This window comes from Drosophila santomea, chromosome 2R (genome assembly GCF_016746245.2).
Source record: "Drosophila santomea strain STO CAGO 1482 chromosome 2R, Prin_Dsan_1.1, whole genome shotgun sequence".
Classification (NCBI taxonomy): Eukaryota; Metazoa; Arthropoda; class Insecta; order Diptera; family Drosophilidae; genus Drosophila; species Drosophila santomea.
In genome coordinates, this window is record NC_053017.2 from 16,307,209 (window position 1) to 16,324,314 (window position 17,106).

General features: G+C 48.0%; 4 protein-coding genes across 6 annotated transcripts; 2 read left to right on the forward strand and 2 right to left on the reverse strand.

Annotated features, from left to right (window-relative positions):
* LOC120444323 (transcription factor grauzone) lies at window positions 1-2,632 on the reverse strand. The gene is made up of 4 exons (XM_039623872.2): window positions 2,475-2,632; window positions 1,018-2,374; window positions 565-955; window positions 1-501 (listed from the first exon to the last, which is right to left on the reverse strand). Exons 1-4 carry the CDS (start codon window positions 2,476-2,478, stop codon window positions 295-297), a joined length of 1,959 nt encoding a protein of 652 aa, XP_039479806.1. The 5' UTR covers window positions 2,479-2,632; the 3' UTR covers window positions 1-294.
* A 61-nt stretch (window positions 2,633-2,693) lies between these two features.
* Window positions 2,694-3,830, forward strand: LOC120444330. Of its 2 annotated transcripts, none has more exons than XM_039623883.1 (4): window positions 2,694-2,824; window positions 2,896-2,936; window positions 2,991-3,239; window positions 3,294-3,829. In XM_039623883.1, exons 2-4 carry the CDS (start codon window positions 2,913-2,915, stop codon window positions 3,702-3,704), a joined length of 684 nt encoding a protein of 227 aa, XP_039479817.1. In that variant the 5' UTR covers window positions 2,694-2,824; window positions 2,896-2,912; the 3' UTR covers window positions 3,705-3,829. The 2 variants fall into 2 exon arrangements, with proteins under 2 accessions (XP_039479817.1, XP_039479819.1); XM_039623885.1 differs by having other exon boundaries at window positions 2,705-2,853; window positions 2,893-2,936; window positions 3,294-3,830.
* A 294-nt stretch (window positions 3,831-4,124) lies between these two features.
* On the forward strand, window positions 4,125-8,558 carry LOC120444322 (inhibitor of Bruton tyrosine kinase). The gene is made up of 8 exons (XM_039623870.2): window positions 4,125-4,376; window positions 4,443-4,708; window positions 4,769-5,342; window positions 5,394-5,521; window positions 5,575-5,718; window positions 5,774-6,372; window positions 6,435-7,243; window positions 7,301-8,558. Exons 1-8 carry the CDS (start codon window positions 4,209-4,211, stop codon window positions 8,180-8,182), a joined length of 3,570 nt encoding a protein of 1,189 aa, XP_039479804.1. The 5' UTR covers window positions 4,125-4,208; the 3' UTR covers window positions 8,183-8,558.
* LOC120444321 (NADPH oxidase 5) lies at window positions 8,373-15,900 on the reverse strand. 2 transcript variants are annotated; one of them, XM_039623868.2, is made up of 14 exons: window positions 14,753-15,900; window positions 13,777-13,871; window positions 12,557-12,671; window positions 12,278-12,496; window positions 12,002-12,152; window positions 11,732-11,942; window positions 11,447-11,676; window positions 10,143-11,370; window positions 9,751-10,087; window positions 9,514-9,687; window positions 9,313-9,423; window positions 9,051-9,256; window positions 8,898-8,994; window positions 8,373-8,833 (listed from the first exon to the last, which is right to left on the reverse strand). In XM_039623868.2, the coding sequence occupies exons 1-14, from the start codon at window positions 15,398-15,400 to the stop codon at window positions 8,636-8,638; spliced, it is 4,020 nt and encodes a 1,339-aa protein (XP_039479802.1). In that variant the 5' UTR covers window positions 15,401-15,900; the 3' UTR covers window positions 8,373-8,635. The 2 variants fall into 2 exon arrangements, with proteins under 2 accessions (XP_039479802.1, XP_039479803.1); XM_039623869.2 differs by lacking the exon at window positions 9,514-9,687.
* Window positions 15,901-17,106: the final 1,206 nt, after the last annotated feature.

The window sequence follows — 17,106 nt, forward strand, 5'->3', positions numbered from 1 at the left end:
TTTGTTTTGTTATCAATTGTTTGGATTGGAGCCGAGTCCAGTTCGCATTTATTATTAAATACTTTCAGCTTAGGACTAAGGTACAAAACGCTCTTTAAATATCAACTTTCACAGATTTTCTTCGAAAGAGAGTGACTTAAACAATACGTTTATTCTATGTATGGACAAATAATTAAAATGTGTACGAATGTGGCATTAATTTATAATAATATTGGACAGTTTAAATTTAATTCGAGCTAATTCTGTGAAAGTGAGGAAAGGCGTTTGAAAATATTAAACAATTCTCTTTCGGTGCTAGATCTCCTGTTTCGGCTTGTTTTGCGTCGAGGCGTTACGCGAAATCTTCAGGATGTTGGGAGGCTTGGGCTGGTTTTTGTCTGCTTCGTATTGGGCGCGATGCAATCGCTGGCGATGCTTGTACATGTTGGCGGAGCAGAAGAATGTCATCGGGCAGTTGGGACAGGTGTAGAGTACTTCACCAGTATGGGTGGATGTGTGTTCCTACAAGCGGGTTTTAATAAAGTTCATCAATCTACTTCAACAGTTTATGAGATGCAAACTTACCTTCAGCTCCTGCGGCCGCTTGAAAGCCTTTTCGCACATGGTGCACTTGAACTTGCGCTCGCACTCGTGATTGTGGTAGATGTGACGCCTGAGAGCCCTGGCATTTGGGGACACCTTGGCGCATATGTGGCAGCGATGCTCGCCGGCACTCTCTACGTGAATGCTCTTCATGTGCTGCTTTAGGCCTGTCATGCCCTTTAGCCAAGCGCCGCATATCTGGCACTGCTGCAGCTCCGGCTCCGGACGTGGCTTATCTGAGTGCATCAGCTCCTGGTGCTTCTTCAGGATGATCTTGGTGCGCATCTGCTTGCCGCACTTGTCACAGATTATGGTACTCTCTGGGTCGTGCATGGAGCTCATGTGGTTTTTAAGCTTGCGCTCGGTGAGGAATCTGTTGCGGAAAAGTAAACAAAAGTTAAGAGTTACATATAGACGGTTAAAAGATACACCCACTTCTTATTGCATTCGGAACAGGTGAACTTGAACTCCGACTTGGGCACATGCTTGTTAAGCTTGTGATAGTCTATGGCCGTCTTGCTGAGGAAGGTCTTCGAGCAGAGGTCGCAACTAAAGGTAAGCTTGACGGCGGGATCCATGTGCACCTGTTGGTGAGACTCAAGATGTCGAGAATTTTGGAATGACTTCTCACAGACGGTGCACTTAAAGTGATCAGGATTCCAGTGGACGAGTACATGCTCGGCCAGCACTTTGCGCTGCGTAAACTTGCGACCACAGCACATCATGTAGCCGGGATCCACTTGATGGGTCAGTCGGTGATGACGCTGCATCTCGGTGAAGTTGTGCACCAGCAGATTGCAGATGGCACACGGCAGTACGCTGGTAAAGAACTTGGCGATGATGACATCGTACTCCTCCTGCTGCTTCTTGCGCTGCTCCAGCAGCTCGCGGGACATGCGGACTTTCGGCTCCGCCGGTTTCGTCCGCTTCTTGTATTTCTTGGGGCGCACTACTGTTCTTTTCGGCAGCACGGCAAACTCTTGCTTTCCATTGTCTAGTTCAAAGTCTGAGTCGGTGTCGAAGCCACCGCTGCCACCGTCGTCCTCAGAGGAATCATCGCTGGGCACCAGGCATGAGAAGTCAGGGTCCGTCTCCTCATCTCCGAACTCGTCAAACTCTTCAGCCTTAAGGTCCAGTTGAATGTCTTCTTTAGGTTTTTGGGGCGGAGCAACGGTTGCGTCTGTTTTTCTTGGGCGCCCACGTCGCTTTTTGGGCGGCGGAGGCTCTGAAGTCTCTTCTACTCCATCCTCGTCGTTATCCTTGTCTATAGAGGATCCTTCCTCTGCCTTCAAACGCTTCCTAAGGCGTCTGGCTGCGCCCTCAAGTTGGTCTTGGTTTTCTTGTGTGTTTGCCGAACTCTCCAAGATCTCGATGCGGGGAAGAGTATCTAGTTCATGCTCCTCAATCTTAACCTCTGGGTAGAAGAAGTTCCGTCCGCCAAGCTCTTGTGGTTCCGGCAACCTCTCCTCCCCCTGAGTTGGCAGTTTAAGAATCTCCGGCAAGGACGTAGGTTCCTGTGTTAGAGGATCATCCTCCATGAGCGCCACTTTTGTTTCCTGTAAAGAACTCTGCGCAGCACTGACGAAGTCGTGCAAAGTGTGGAAGTCGGAGACGGTTTTCCAGCAGCGTCCGCATATCCTTTCGTCGCTTTCCTTGGAGATCTGGACGGGGAAGTGCTGGTTGACGATCCTAGTCACCTCCAGTTGAACGCCCCGCGTGGAGTGTACATCTATATAGTCCCCCATCATGGCCGGATACTCGCACATGCAGAGTAAGCAGCACGGAGAGGAATCTATTAAAGATAATAAAATGAAAAATTAACCATTTAGGATCACCAGCTTGGGGGGAAATTGGATGCGGTCCTTCCGATTTCTTCACGGCGGCAAGCTTACCCATTGCGATTTGTAGACTTTGTTACAGGTAATAAAAAGCCATCTAAGTGCTTGGACGTAAAATGCAGTTTTTATTTACTTTACTAATTTGTTTAAAGCCGCAGTGCAATCAAAACGCCAGCTGTTTTGCAGTTCACAATAGCAGAGCAAGCTGCGGGTGCTTACCAACACTGCCGATAACGATAGGCGATATCGTATCAGGATTCGGTCACTCTAAGGTTTGTGCATTAAAAATTATTGTTATTATTTACAATTTCAAAGACAAATGAATAGTTAGTGCATAGAGATCAAGTTTTCTCAACATAATATCTCCAAGCTTAGAATTCTTATTGGTTAACACATAACAAAAGGTAGAGAAATAGTACATTTTGTGAAGTAACCGAATTGACCATTTGTTTACGTTTTACTTTCTTATTTGCAGAATATCCCAACTCCAGCATGTCGGATATGGAGAAAGATGTGGTAAGACTGTTATAAACCAAATGCACACAATTTCTAAGACCTTAATATCCCTAGACGAGCGAGGAAGGCTCCACTGAACCCAGGGAAACCATTTGGTACACCATTGGAGAGCTTGTGGAAATGGTCGTGTGTCCAGGTTGTGGAATATCTATGGTGTCGTTCAAAAACCGCTTCGCCCACGTCAAGAAGTGCTTTAGCATCAAGAGACGAGGTCCTTTGTACAGGATTCACGGATATGCGGAGTGCAAGTGCGGTTTCCTTATAGCGGACACGGAAAAAGCTCGAAAACTGCATTGTTGTTCGGTAAATAAGCTGTGTGAAATAGCCGTCCAAGTTTTATAAAGTATCTTTTTTTAGGGAAAACTTCGTCCCTGCAAGCCATTCATACCAGCTGAAGCAAAACCCCCCGCGATAGAACCTGCTGAAGACGTTCAACCATCAAAAAGGGAACAGGCTTTGCAGCCGTTGATACGCAATTTTATAAGCCCCATCAAACAGCATGAGTTTCCATGTTTGGATATTTCATATTCCAGTAAATCTAATCCTAAGCCAACGTCGAGGCCACGGGTCCGTAACTTCGATAGGCCACCCAGAAGTCAAGCTCCAAAGGAAGTCTGCGTATACTCCATAATTCGGAGGAATGGGACTATCTCAGTGACCGGAAGATCCATCGTTAGGTACCGGGGAGGCAACGAAAACCTTGCCATACTTAAAAGGCGAGAAGTTAGACTGCCTATAAAAAGTAAAAATGAAAAACGTATAACATAATAATGCATAAGTAACTTAAGCTGTAGGTAAGTCTTTATTGTTAAAAAAGTAAATTTAGTATGTATTTATGTATTCATGTATTTATTAAGTCTCAAGTAGTTATACATTTGCCTTCATTAAACCTTACTGATTACAGTATTATGTTAAGGTAAACTTTTTGATTGATATAAACAAATACAATTCATTTTTGTAAATCAAAAGTTGGTTTTATATAAAACACCTGTTTATATTGTAACGGTGCTCAGTAATATGAATAAGCATGTGATTGTATTTAAAGGAAGTATTTCAAATAAATACTTTGTTAAAGTATTATTGAAGTTAGGTAAAGAAAGCATTTCGTGCATTTTTTGTGCATTTTAAATTATGCGCCACATTACAGTTGCATTTTAATTAGTTGGGTTAGGTTGCAGTCACTCTTCACATCTGGTCACACTGCAACGCGAGCAAAACAAAATAATCCACGTAAAGAAGTTGATATCCCGGCGTTTATTTCTAAATTATCCGATGTCAGTCGCCAGGACCCAGGAATATGATTGCACCGTCAAGTGTAGACACCGCCAGCATGGAAACTCCATCACCGCTGCGCTGACAAAGCGTTCTATTGACCACCAGAAGCTTGCGGCTTTTATTTTCAAGACGTGCGGAAATTTCGCCAATATTTTAGACGACCTGGTGGGTTGTGAAATTGGACAAGCCCTAGAAGGCCATTAATTTGTTATCTGCATCTCGAAATTCTAGGGCCGCTCGGCGGTGCACATGTCCGCCTCCACTGCCCGGTACGAGATTCTGGAGTGGCTGCTCAACCACGGAGCCTACATCAATGGCCAGGACTACGAATCTGGGAGCAGTCCATTACACAGAGCACTATACTACGGCTCTATAGACTGCGCCGTACTGCTGCTTCGCTACGGAGCCAGCTTGGAACTGCTAGACGAGGACACCAGGTGTCCACTACAGGCCATCTGCCGGAAGTGCGACGACGATGATCTCGCCACGGATTCACAGTGAGTGGGAATGCAGAAAGCTTTTCATTTTAGCCACTTAATTTATGCATCTCCCTCTAGAAACGATGTCCTAGTGTGGGGCTCCAACAAAAACTACAACCTGGGCATTGGCAACGAGCAGAACACCAATACACCGCAGGCGGTGGACTTCTTCCGCAAGTCCAACCTTTGGCTCGAACAGGTGGCCCTAGGTGCCTACCACAGTCTGTTCTGCGACAAGAAGGGTCACCTGTATGCCGTGGGTCATGGAAAAGGTGGTCGCCTGGGCATCGGAGTGGAAAACAGTCTTCCTGCGCCCAAGAAGGTAAAGGTTTCGTCCAAACTGAGCGGCGACTCCATTCAGTGCATCAGCGTCTCCCGGCAGCACTCACTGGTACTCACGCATCACTCACTGGTTTTCGCCTGCGGCCTTAACACAGACCATCAATTGGGCGTGCGTGATGCCGCCGAACACCTCACGCAGTTTAAGGAAGTGGTCGCCTTGCGTGACAAAGGTGCCAGCGATCTGGTGCGCGTGATCGCCTGCGATCAGCACTCTATCGCCTACGGCAGCAGGTGTGTCTACGTCTGGGGGGCCAACCAGGGCCAGTTTGGCATCAGTGCTAACACGCCATCCATCATGGTGCCCACATTGGTGAGTTTTTAACGTAGCTATACGTATTTTCTAACATCCTTTTTTTTGTAGATCAAGCTTCCAGCCAGGACTACAATACGCTTTGTGGAGGCCAACAATGCAGCCACGGTAATTTACAACGAGGAAAAGGTCATTACGCTTTACTATGCAGATAAAACTAGATACATAAAGACACCCAAGTAAGTTTAATAAATTATAGAAAATTATATCATAACAATTTGTTGCCCACCAGCTACGAAGATCTCAAGAGCATATCGGTAATGGGCGGCCACCTAAAGAACTCCACGAAGGGCTCCGCGGCAGCTCTCAAGCTACTCATGCTCACTGAAACCAATGTGGTGTATTTATGGTACGAGAACACTCAGCAATTCTACAGGTAAGCCATCCACATCAGTGAGATGTTTCGTTTATGCCCATGTACTCTTTTGCAGATGTAATTTTTCACCCATTCGTCTGCCCCAGATTAAGAAAATTCTCTACAAGTGCAATCAGGTTATGGTGCTTTCCGAGGATGGCTGCGTTTATCGGGGAAAGTGCAATCAGATCGCCCTGCCAGCGTCAGCAGTGCAGGAAAAGCATCGGAGCACCCTGGACAACTGGCAGGACAACGATCAAAACAAAACGGAAATCTCCCGGGAACACGTTATCCGGATCGAGCTGCAGCGAATGCCGAACATCGATCGTGCGACGGATATATTTTGCGATGAGGGTTTCGCGTCTTTTGCCGTTCTGCAGGAGTCACACACCAAGTACTTTCGAAAGCCAACACTGCCACGCAAGGAGCACAGCTTCAAGAAGCTTCTACACGAGACTAGCGACTGTGATGCTGTTCACGACGTGATATTCCATGTGGATGGAGAGAAGTTCGCAGCCCATAAGTTCATAATTTTCAGTCGGGCGCCAGGTCTCAGAGACCTTGTACGTAGATATCTGGACAAGGATATTTACTTAAATTTGGACAATTTGACGGGAAAGATGTTTGAATTGATATTGAATCACATCTACTCGAGCTACTGGCCAACGGAGGATGGTGAGAATAGAAAAATGTTATAAAAAATTGCATTTTATTAAACTCATAAATATCTTCTTTAGATATTGACTGTATTCAGCAAAGTCTGGGACCTGCAAATCCTCAACAACGAACTCGCACCTGCGAGATGTTCCTACCTCACCTGGAGAAGTTTCAACTAGTCGAGCTGGCCAAGTACGTACAGAGCTACGTGCGTGACCATCAATTTCCACTGCCCAATGCCAGAAAGCTTTTCAATCGCTTCCATCGCTGTGATCATCCAGAGTTGTACGATGTGAGAATTGTCTGCGAGGACGGAAAGGTACTAGAGGCTCATAAATGTATGCTAGTGGCGCGGTTGGAGTACTTTGAGATGATGTTCATGCACTCGTGGGCGGAACGCTCTTCTGTCACCATGGAAGGTGTACCTGCGGAGTATATGGAGCCGGTTCTAGATTACCTGTACAGTCTGGACAACGAGGCTTTTTGCAAGCAGGGTTATCTCGAGACGTTTCTGTACAACATGATAACCATTTGCGACCAGTACTTTATAGAGTCGTTGCAGAATGTGTGCGAGTCTCTAATCCTGGACAAAATCAGCATAAGAAAGTGCGGAGAAATGCTCGAGTTTGCAGCCATGTACAACTGCAAACTACTTCAGAAAGGGTGCATGGATTTCATTTGCCAAAACTTGGCCAGGGTGCTTTGCTATCGCAGTATTGAACAATGCGATGGGGAGACTCTGAAATGCCTGAATGAGCACTATCGAAAGATGTTTAAGAGGGTGTTCGACTACCGGCAAATAACTCCTTTCTCAGAGGCTATAGAAGATGAGCTGTTGCTCAGCTTAGTGGACGGGTGTGATGTGGACCTGGATTATAGAATGGATGCGGTTTGTGCTAAACATTCTATCTTTGATCTCGGTATAAATACAGTTTCTTTTTTTCAGGAATCTAAGCTTAAGCAAGCGGCCAAACACAAACAGAAGGATTTGCGCAAGCAAGATGCCCGGCATCAGTATGAACAGCAGGCCATATCAAGCATGATGAGATCTCTGAGCGTTAGCGAACAGGCTCAAGGGGCAGAAGTGCCTTCTTCGCCCCAGGATAGCGCTCGCGGTGAGGCCAAAAACTGGTCTCGTGTGGTGGACAAAAAAGATCAAAAGCGAAAGCTTGCCGAAACTGCATTAAAAGTGAACAACACACTCAAGCTAGAGGAGCCACCGACTCAGGAACTGATACCCATTGAAAGGAAGCCCCTGAAGGAGCAAACACCTCCGCCACCATCACATGAAACTGAGCCCACTACACCATTAAGCAAAAGTTACAACCTCGATTTTAGCTCCTTGACTCCCCAGTCGCAGAAGCTTTCGCAGAAGCAACGGAAGCGTCTTTCCTCCGAATCCAAGAGTTGGCGGACCAATAACCCACCCCTGGTGGAACAATCCTCCACTCCAGTGGCCGTTCCAAATGCCTGGGGAGTAACTACAACCCCATCGAGTTCATTTAATGACTCATTTACTTCGCCGACCACTGGAAGCATCACGGATCCCACTTCATTTGCCAATATGATGAGGGGACATGCAACCTCTTCCACCACACCCACGGAGCACGGCCAGAGCTTCTCGCGCATATTAGCGGATGAAAAAAGACAGAGGGAATCCTACGAGCGCATGCGGAACAAATCTTTGGTTCACACGCAGATCGAGGAGACGGCTATTGCAGAATTGAGGGAGTTCTACAACGTTGACAACATTGATGATGAGTCTATAACTATTGCCCGAATGTCCAGGCCCAGTGATATCAACTTTAGCACATGGCTGAGGCAGTAAATTGGTACAGGTAGCTTAGTAGTATTGAGTGTTTGTCTATTTGTTTTTATTAGAGTGTCCGAACTGTTTGTGATTGTGAAGCGATTTACTGCGACTGGGGACATCAAATGTAGAACTCGGAGCCGCCTGCAAAGAAGCTCGTGCTATATATATATTCAAAACCAAATGCAATAGGAAATTGGACGGCACATTGGGTAACAAACTTTATTGCATGAGCATATAGATTATACAGATAGATATAGATATTTACAAGCTGGGGGACACACTCAACAATGAGGCAACAAGACAAGTGACGAATAAATAGCCATCTAAGCTAAGCTAAACTGAACCGAACCCGAAATAAACCCGTTGCTTATGCAAATGAGAACACGATGAACGAAGGGGATTGACACAGAGCGTGAGGTGGAGATGAAACTGGACGAGAAGATGTGGGCGAGGGATGTGGCGGCTTGTTCAGAAGCACTCCTTACGAAAGGCGAATCCGTACTGGTCGCACTTGTATCTCAACGTTTTGGCCAACTGTGGCGGGCCGCAGTAGAAGACGGTCACCTTCCCCTTTTGCTGGGCCTGGAGCTGCTTGAACACCTTATCCCAGTTGGGTCTGCCGGCATTGGTGCGGGTTTTCAGGCCCGTGATCAGATCCCGCTTGCCCTGGTGATGAAATTTATGCACAAGTTAGAATAGCACTGATATTAGGCGTATGTTCTGGGGCTACCTTCTCGTGCAGTAAGTCCAAAGCTAGTTGGAGACCCACTGCCTTCATGTCGGTTCTTTGCAGCGCACTTGTTATGTACATGTGCATGTCCAGGAAGCTGTGAATGAACCAGTGACAAACTTTACACAATAGATACTTGAAGCTGACACTCACCGCTCCATGGCTCCGCCCAGCTCTGCCTGCTCGATCTCCAGCTGGGACAGCAGATTGACGAACCACTCGAAGGATCTTTGATCCCTGTTGATCCAGAAGAAGTCTACCTTGCGCAGATTCATCACAGACTTGGGTATTTCGCTGGCCCACTCAAACTGGCATCTCGGGCAACTGTGCCGTGCTTTCCAGTACCGATGCATGATGGACTACGCAATGATTACACAATTAGATGCGTTCATGGACTACACAAGAACTAATGTACCTGCAGAATGGAGGCGAACGGTGTGACTCCAATGCCCGTGCCAATTAGCACCGCGTGCTGGGCGCCAAAGATGTGACTCGAGGGTGCTCCATATGGGCCATCGATGAATATCTAGGTGGAGAATCATAAAGTTAGCATTAGGATTAGGTTAGTGGGTTAGCCCTGGTTGGCTTTTGGTATGTGTGTTGGTGTAACCCGAACCTCCATGACTCCCGCATCAAGTGTCACTTTGCCACCGCTGTTAGTTGTGGAGCTACCAGTTGATCCCCCACCGCCTCCTCCGGATCTGTTATTTATGGAGGTGGACAGGGAGCGCAGGAAAGTGGGTCGTCGCAGAATAGATTTTCTGCTAGGCGATCCCGTCTGTGTTTGGTCCTTCGGTTGGATGAATTAGTGGCTTAAAAGAGTTAGTTGGTACGTCAGTCACCGAGTACTTACCTCCAACGGCTTGGAGGCCCCCTCGGCGGAAAGACTCAGTCTGGCCACCTGCAACTTGTCCGCTGGATCCATCTTCGAACCCAGTTGACCCTGTTCGGCTCGGCTAGCTGGACCTGCTCCATTGGCTTCTCCGGCCGCCACCTGATGCTCCCGCTCCTCCATGCTGGGCGTCTTGAAGGCGATGATAGTGGGCTTGGTACGCATGTATCGGAAACTCTGCGCCAGCGACTTGTTTTGCGGACTGAGGTAGGCCAGTCCCACGCTGTTGTTCCTGGCGCGGCGCACCCGCTTTTCATCAAAGGCAGACTCGGATTCAGAGCGACCCAAAGATCGCAGGCTGTGGATTAGGAGGTGAGTCTCGAAAAGGTACCCGATCTAAAGCTTATACTCACGCCTTGAGGCGACTCCGCTTTTTGCTCTTCACACTGATGTCCGGCAGAGATATGCTCTTCTCTAGGGGTCTCTGCTTCAAGTTGGAGTCCTCCCGCTCGCCATCACCCATGAAGGCTCCATTCGGAACGCCCTTCTTGGGGTCCACTGTCTCCTTCCTGGAGAATGTCCGCTGAAGGCTCTTCTTGATGCTGCGTATGCGGTTTACTCCGGTGGCTGGAGGATCGGTTGGAGCTCCAGGCGCGGGCTTGCGGTTCTGGCGTGGTGGACGCACTGGTGGCACAGCCTGCACGCCCAAATTCTTGGCCAGAAAATCTGTTTGCGGCGTAGCTGATCTTTCTTCGGCTATCGCAGGGTTACGGGCTTCGTTGAGGAGCATGAAACTGGGCGTGGGAATGGCGTGCATGTGCTGGGGAATGTCTTGCGAGGAGCCACTTTGCTGAAGCTTTTGCTGCTCCCGCTCAAAGTAGCGGTACAGGCGATTGGTCCACTCGCCCACGGTGCGTATGTGTAACCACATGTAGTCCTCCTGCTCGGGCGCCGAACTAATGGTAAACGGATGCCACTCATAGTTGGCAATGGCCGGGATGTTAACGAAGACATAATCTCCGGGACGGAAGTTAAAGTGATGTGGTCGCTTGATCACCAGATGCACCACTTTGGAAGGCAGTAGCAGCCCAGAGCTGATGTACGTCTTGCCGTGCTCTCCCCTCATCCAAATGAAGCGCAGTGCCCTTTCCACGATGTAAACGAGTCCTGGGAGCAGGAACCACTTCCAGAAGTTGGGGCCATGGAAGAGGCAGAGTATCCAGAAGGGCACATAAAGAAGGTGGGTCCAATAGAAGACTTCGAAGCTGCCTTTCCGTCGAACAAATGGCTGTGAGCACACGAACATCACCAACAGTATGGCCAGGAGAGCTACTCCCGTGGGATTGGCACATCCCGGTATCAGGCCAAACAGTCCAGGACGATCTGTAAGCAGCCATTCCCCTATGGTGTAATGACCCGCATTGATGTTTGGATCGTTGATCACGATGATGGAAAAGTTGAACAGATGCATTATCGTATGAACCAAGCTCAGCACGGAGATCGTGATGCCCGTGAGTTTGTGCAGATAGACGTGGTGATCCAGTGGCAGATACGAGGACAGCCCACGACCCCTGAGGTAAGTCAGCGAGTGCCGCAGCATAAGTACGAGGACCCAGGCGCAGTTGAAGTTCAGGCATTGTCCTAAAAGTAAATTAGTCATTTTGGGAAATATACCATCCTATCAAATTAGTCATATAAGTTCCAGATCAGCACTCACCACAAGCTCTAGCTATGATGACGAAACCATTGCTAGCACGGTACTGGATAGCGCGGGATATGAACAGGCACAGATTGACGGTGATATAGAAGAAGAGGTAGGTGACGAACACCTGGTTGTTCTTCATGTAGGCCAGCGAGAACTGATGGGGCAGAGAGTTCCAGAAACCGCTCTTCGCCGCTCCTCCCGCCTGCCGATCCTCTGCGATGGGCACCAACCAGCGATCGATTCTACAAAATGGAATTTAGTTAGTTAAAACATATTGTATCTTCTGCCGGATCTCACGTTATGCTCAGGTTCTCCAGAAGGCCACCGTGCTTATGGAGTTGGTTCTTCAGCGCCTCGTACGTGATCTCACCGCTGTTGTGTGGATCAGCATCCTCGAACATGGCGCTGGTAAGATCCTCGATCTGGTCCTCGGAGAACTCCATGCCGTTCTCCTTGATGCAGTGCCGTATAACATCGTGCAGCTCCTTGTGCTGAATGAGCCCGTCACCTGGTAAGTTGAAGATGGATGCTTCAGACGAGATTCTTTAGTTTATTCTGCAAACCCACCATCTATATCATAGACCTTGAACAGAAAGCGGATCTTGTCATCTGCCGACTGACCGGAGAACTGGTGTATCGCATCAATAAACTCCTGCAGCGAAATGGAACCCGAGTTGTCCTTATCGAAGATTTGGAAAACGCGCTCTGTGAAGAAAGGCTAAATCGAAAGAAAATGGCACAAGTCTTATCAATAAGCTGAATGGCTAAACTATTAACATAGGTAAACATACTTTTACAAATTAAACTATCTATCATGGGTGTAGAGTGGATTTGCCAACTCACATTCTTTGAGGTAACTATCTTCTGGAACTCCTCCCGCCGAATCTCCTGCTCGTTTCCCACGGTAGTACGGAAGAGCTGCTCCAGCCGGGCCAGCGAACTCTTGTCGAATCCGGTCCTTGGTCGGGAGTTGGTCAGATGGGAGATGAACTCCATCACCTGGTTGGTGGATACCAAGTTGCTTCCATCCACCTCAATCAGGCGGTACAGCTTGTCGAGGATCTAGTGGATGAATTGAATAAAGGATCAAATTAAATTCCTAATATGATGGTAACCACTTACCCCTCTGGTGTGCCAGATATCGCGGAAGTTCTTGAAGGAAACCCTCTTATTCTCGCCGCAGATCACATAGGCCACCGATTCAATTTGCTCGGCAAAGTCCATCTGGCGATCGTCCCTGCAAGATCCATAAAATAGAACTCAATATAGGTAAATATACATTGGTACTCCCACATGTCTTGGCATTGCTACACAGAAAAACATTTACCCAGAATACAATATTCTGAAAATCCATAAAAGATCATTTCATAAAAGATCATCATTGAATTAATGCTTTCATTGATAAGAAGAATATTTAACTGAGTTACGAAGTTGAATCAGTCATTGAGATATTATCGAAAATATTACTGAGCGAACTGGATTTCACATTAAATTGTTTTCAAATTCTATAGTCTCCTTCCACTGACACATATTTTCCACCATTATCTTAACTGATTCCATTTGCTGATTTACATGTGTACTCCATCAGCACTTGGCAGGCGAATGCCAAATTACTTTGATTAGTGTTTGCTTTGAAAAAATTAATATATTTACAAAGCGCGATGATGTTATTTGCTTTGATGATGTCGTATTGGGCTTTTAATTGTTTCAAGCTCTTGATAAAAATCCGTGTCAGCGGTATTATGCCGGTTTCATTATTTGCTGTGCACAAGATACGACGACTCCCGACTCCCGACTCCCGATACCAATACCGATCCCCATCCCGCATCCCAAGATATCGCTGCTGCTCGCACTATATTTGTATTTGAATGACTTCATTACGACAGGCAGCCAGTGACAGTTTCTGGCTGCAGAGCAGTCCAGGTGCCCAGTTCCAATCCAGAGCCCAGTTCCAACTTTAGAGGCTGTCGAGGCACGCGGACTATGTTAGCTGTTGTATATGTTAACACACGGCGCAGATAGCATCGCCATGGGCAACGGACATCGCCATCGTCTGGGAACGGAGCTGGCATCTGGCATCTGGGGGCTCTGATGTGGCATGGGGCTTCTGGTCGGCGCAGCTGGAATGGAATGCCTGGAGCACGCCAGCCAGGTGCGTGTGTGGATCCGAGTGGATCCGACTGGATAGTATGGCTATTTTTTGTTGTTCCGAAGGCGAGCTAATTGTTTTGGCACCGTCGCAACAACATCAGCAGCGATCTGAGAGGAGCAGGAGGATACCAAGAAACCAACTCCAACTCCAAATCCAACTCCACCTCCGCCATCAACCAACCCACACTTACGTTAGCCGACCCTTGAGGTGCTCGATCCAGCGATCTTGCAGGAGATAGCCATTCCGCTCGAGATCAAACAGCTGGAAGAGCTTCTGCTGGAATTCCTGTAAGCAAGACCGAAAAACAAGTTGTAAACCGATGGATTTATGCGTCTCCCGTTTCTGGGCAACGGGCAAGTGTTAATTAATTTACGTTCACATTGTTTGGAGAAGCATTTGTTTATGCCCCGCAATCGAAGATTTATATATGTACATATACACGGAGGGAGAACAGTGTTTACCCAGTACTGACCCACGTAATGAGCATAATTAAGAGTGTTCTGGTCCCACGATTGGGAATGGAAATCGCACTATGCGGTAGTGATGAAGACGAATGGCATAAATTAGCCGCTTATTAATATTTTAATGGCATTCGATCTCACGATCATGAGCGCGCCACAGCCACAGCATTGTCTGCAAATCGAAGCGCAGCACACTGGGTCTTTTGCATTTGGTCACAGTTGGATGTGTTGGATGTGCGATCTCCCATCTCTCATCTCCCGGCGATGATGAAAAATGTGCATATTTAACGGATGAGCCCTGACTGGTTAAACGGCTTTCGGGGAGCCCATAAAAACAAAATGCTCGTAGTCGGAGCCGAAACAAAATAAACACCAGCCGCAAAAGCTGAGCCCATCAAGCAACCCAAAACGGGTTTTTACGATCGGCCAGCGATCGGGTAAAGGACCACAGAATAAGTGGCACAAGGTCAGGCGCTCTGGAGCGCACTTTCAGAGACCCATATCCATTACCATTCCCATTCCCATTCCCATACCCATCCATTTGATGATGTAATTTATTGCACACGCCAAGAAACTAAGTTGCCGTAAATGTTTCATCAACAGAACATAAATTTAAAAAAGGTTTACCCCAGAAAGTTGCACAACTATAACTTTGAATGTTATATACTTCGATTTAAATGTAAGGACTCTCCCGGAAGGACTCACCTCGTCCAGGAAGAGCTTGCGGAAGGCCTCCCTGGTGTGTTTGCCCTCGCCCTCGTCGAAAAGTGCACTGCACTCGGATATGAGGAGCCAGCGCTGCTTCTCCCGGCGCGCCTCCAGCTCCATGGAGCTGCAGTTCTTATCTAAATTGAGGTTGTATTGTTCCATGTACAAATTTGATTGCCGCTGATTCGGATTCCCATTTCCATTTCCATTTGCACTGGCAATCGCTTCCTGCTTGCCAACGCTGTCAACTAGAATACTTGGCGAGCTGGCCACAATTGGGCCAGCATTTTCCGCCGGTTCATCAGCACTGCCATCCACTGCATCCAAATCGAGAACGGCCGCTTCGCTGGTATCTCGGGTATCAGCTCTCTGGCCATCTGGCTGCACTTCCTCCTCCGCCTTTTCCTCGCTGGAATCGCGTGCGCCATGCAATCGCTCCAGATACTGGGCGGCCTGCTGGAGCACGTGACTCACAACCGTGGGCGCTGGCTGCTGGATGGGCTGCTGGGCAGGAGTTTGCGACTGGGGCAGCTCATCCGAGAAGGACACTTTTTTGGGTGAGCGCGAGGGCGTGGCGGGTATCTCCAGGGAACGACTGGACGAGACCGAACCGCGATGGTTGTTCGACTCCTGGTCCGTGTCCATGTTTTTCGAAAGGGGGGCTTGTGTACTAGCCAAAGGGGAATCACCAGAATCACGTGACACTCACTTCAATACATGCCACTTTATAATACTACAGTAAACTCGCGTCGTAAGGACGCAGCAGCAACACGTTGGCACAGGAGCAACACCACGCTGAGATTTGGGTAAGTAGCAGCTCCAAATTGGCACTCAAGTACTCCACATGCCAAATGAGAGGGAACTATATGTTCTAGGTGTTATCCTCGCGTCGGGTTTTAAGATGCAGCCGCAACAAGTGGCAACAAGTGGCAGCAAGGGGAAGTATGAGAGTAACGCGACAAATCAGTAACGCACTTCACTTTCCAGCTCACCACAAGCCAAAGGTGTGGGAGTGGTCAATTATGGGTGGTATCCTTGCGTCGGAGCTCGAAGCACGGAGGCAACACGACGACGACGACAACGAAGCGAGGCGACGCGACTCAGGTAAGAAGCAACACCAATCGGCGGCAGCGGCGAGCAGCAACTGAAAGCGAAAGCCAGGCAGGTGAGGTGAGGGCCTCGGATCCGATCGGATCGTAGCTCTATAGCTAGCATATGGCACGCTCTGGTCGGTGTTTTGGTATTGGCATTGGTATTGGTATTGGTGAGCGGGACTGATCGCTCGCCGGATCGTACTGAGCCGATCGGTGGAACGCTTTGGAAAACGCGTTTGCCCAATATCGGTTCAATATTTCAGGCTTCTGCCAGCCAGCGAGTTTTAGAATGGACATGCAATGTCCCAGCCGATACAGCAGTACGCACTGGTGTGTGCGAGTGTGTATCTTTGCATCTGTATCTCCATCTCCGTACGGCTCATAAAATGGCTGCTCAGATAGATGATTGCCTCGCGAGTGTGTTAGTGTGCTAGTGTGTGAGTGTGTGCGATTGATATTCTAATTTGGTTTTTGCGACTCATACCCGGAGTTGTGTGTACTTAATCGATAAGGGCTGCAAATAATTCAGGTGTCGCGATCTCGACGTCTTCATTTTTTAATTTCAATGCCCGTGTTTCGTAACAATCAAACTTGTTTATGTGCCGCAGCTGTCGAACGTGTCTATTTCCGAATTCTCGCCCAGAGTGCACGGGCACATATCGCCGCCTTTGTTACGAACTGCAATCGGAATTGGGGCTTAAGCTGGGCTTTGGGATTTGTCATTTCACATTTGGCACTGCCATTGCTCATCACATAATGGGTCAATGGCAATGGGTCACGCCAGTTGGCTGGTTGGTCAGGAAGTGAGTGTGTGCTGGGACCAACGTAGTCAGCCAGCTAGCTAGCCACTTGTGGCCAATTCAATCGAACTCGAGTGCTCTAAGCGGTCAATCCGGCCCAAGGTCGAGGCAACACTTCCCCACCCGCCGAATATTGAATATCGGATACTTTCAACATCTTATTGTTATCGAGTCGTTGAACTACCACCCCCTTCCTACCGATTCCCCACCCACCAGCCACCACGCCATCCCAAAATCGGCGATTGCAGCGCCTTGAACGCTCGTGAAGTTGAAGTTGAAGTTGATGCTGGTGCTGGAGCTGGAGCTGTGAAGTCTCCGCCAAAGGGCAATAATATAGATACTTTGTAGAGCAACAGCTATGACTCGTGTGTTGTTTTCCTAAATGTTGCTACTTTGTTGCCACACCGAGAGAAAAGTTTAATGGCTTTAATAGTAATGGTTAAAGATACTTCTATTT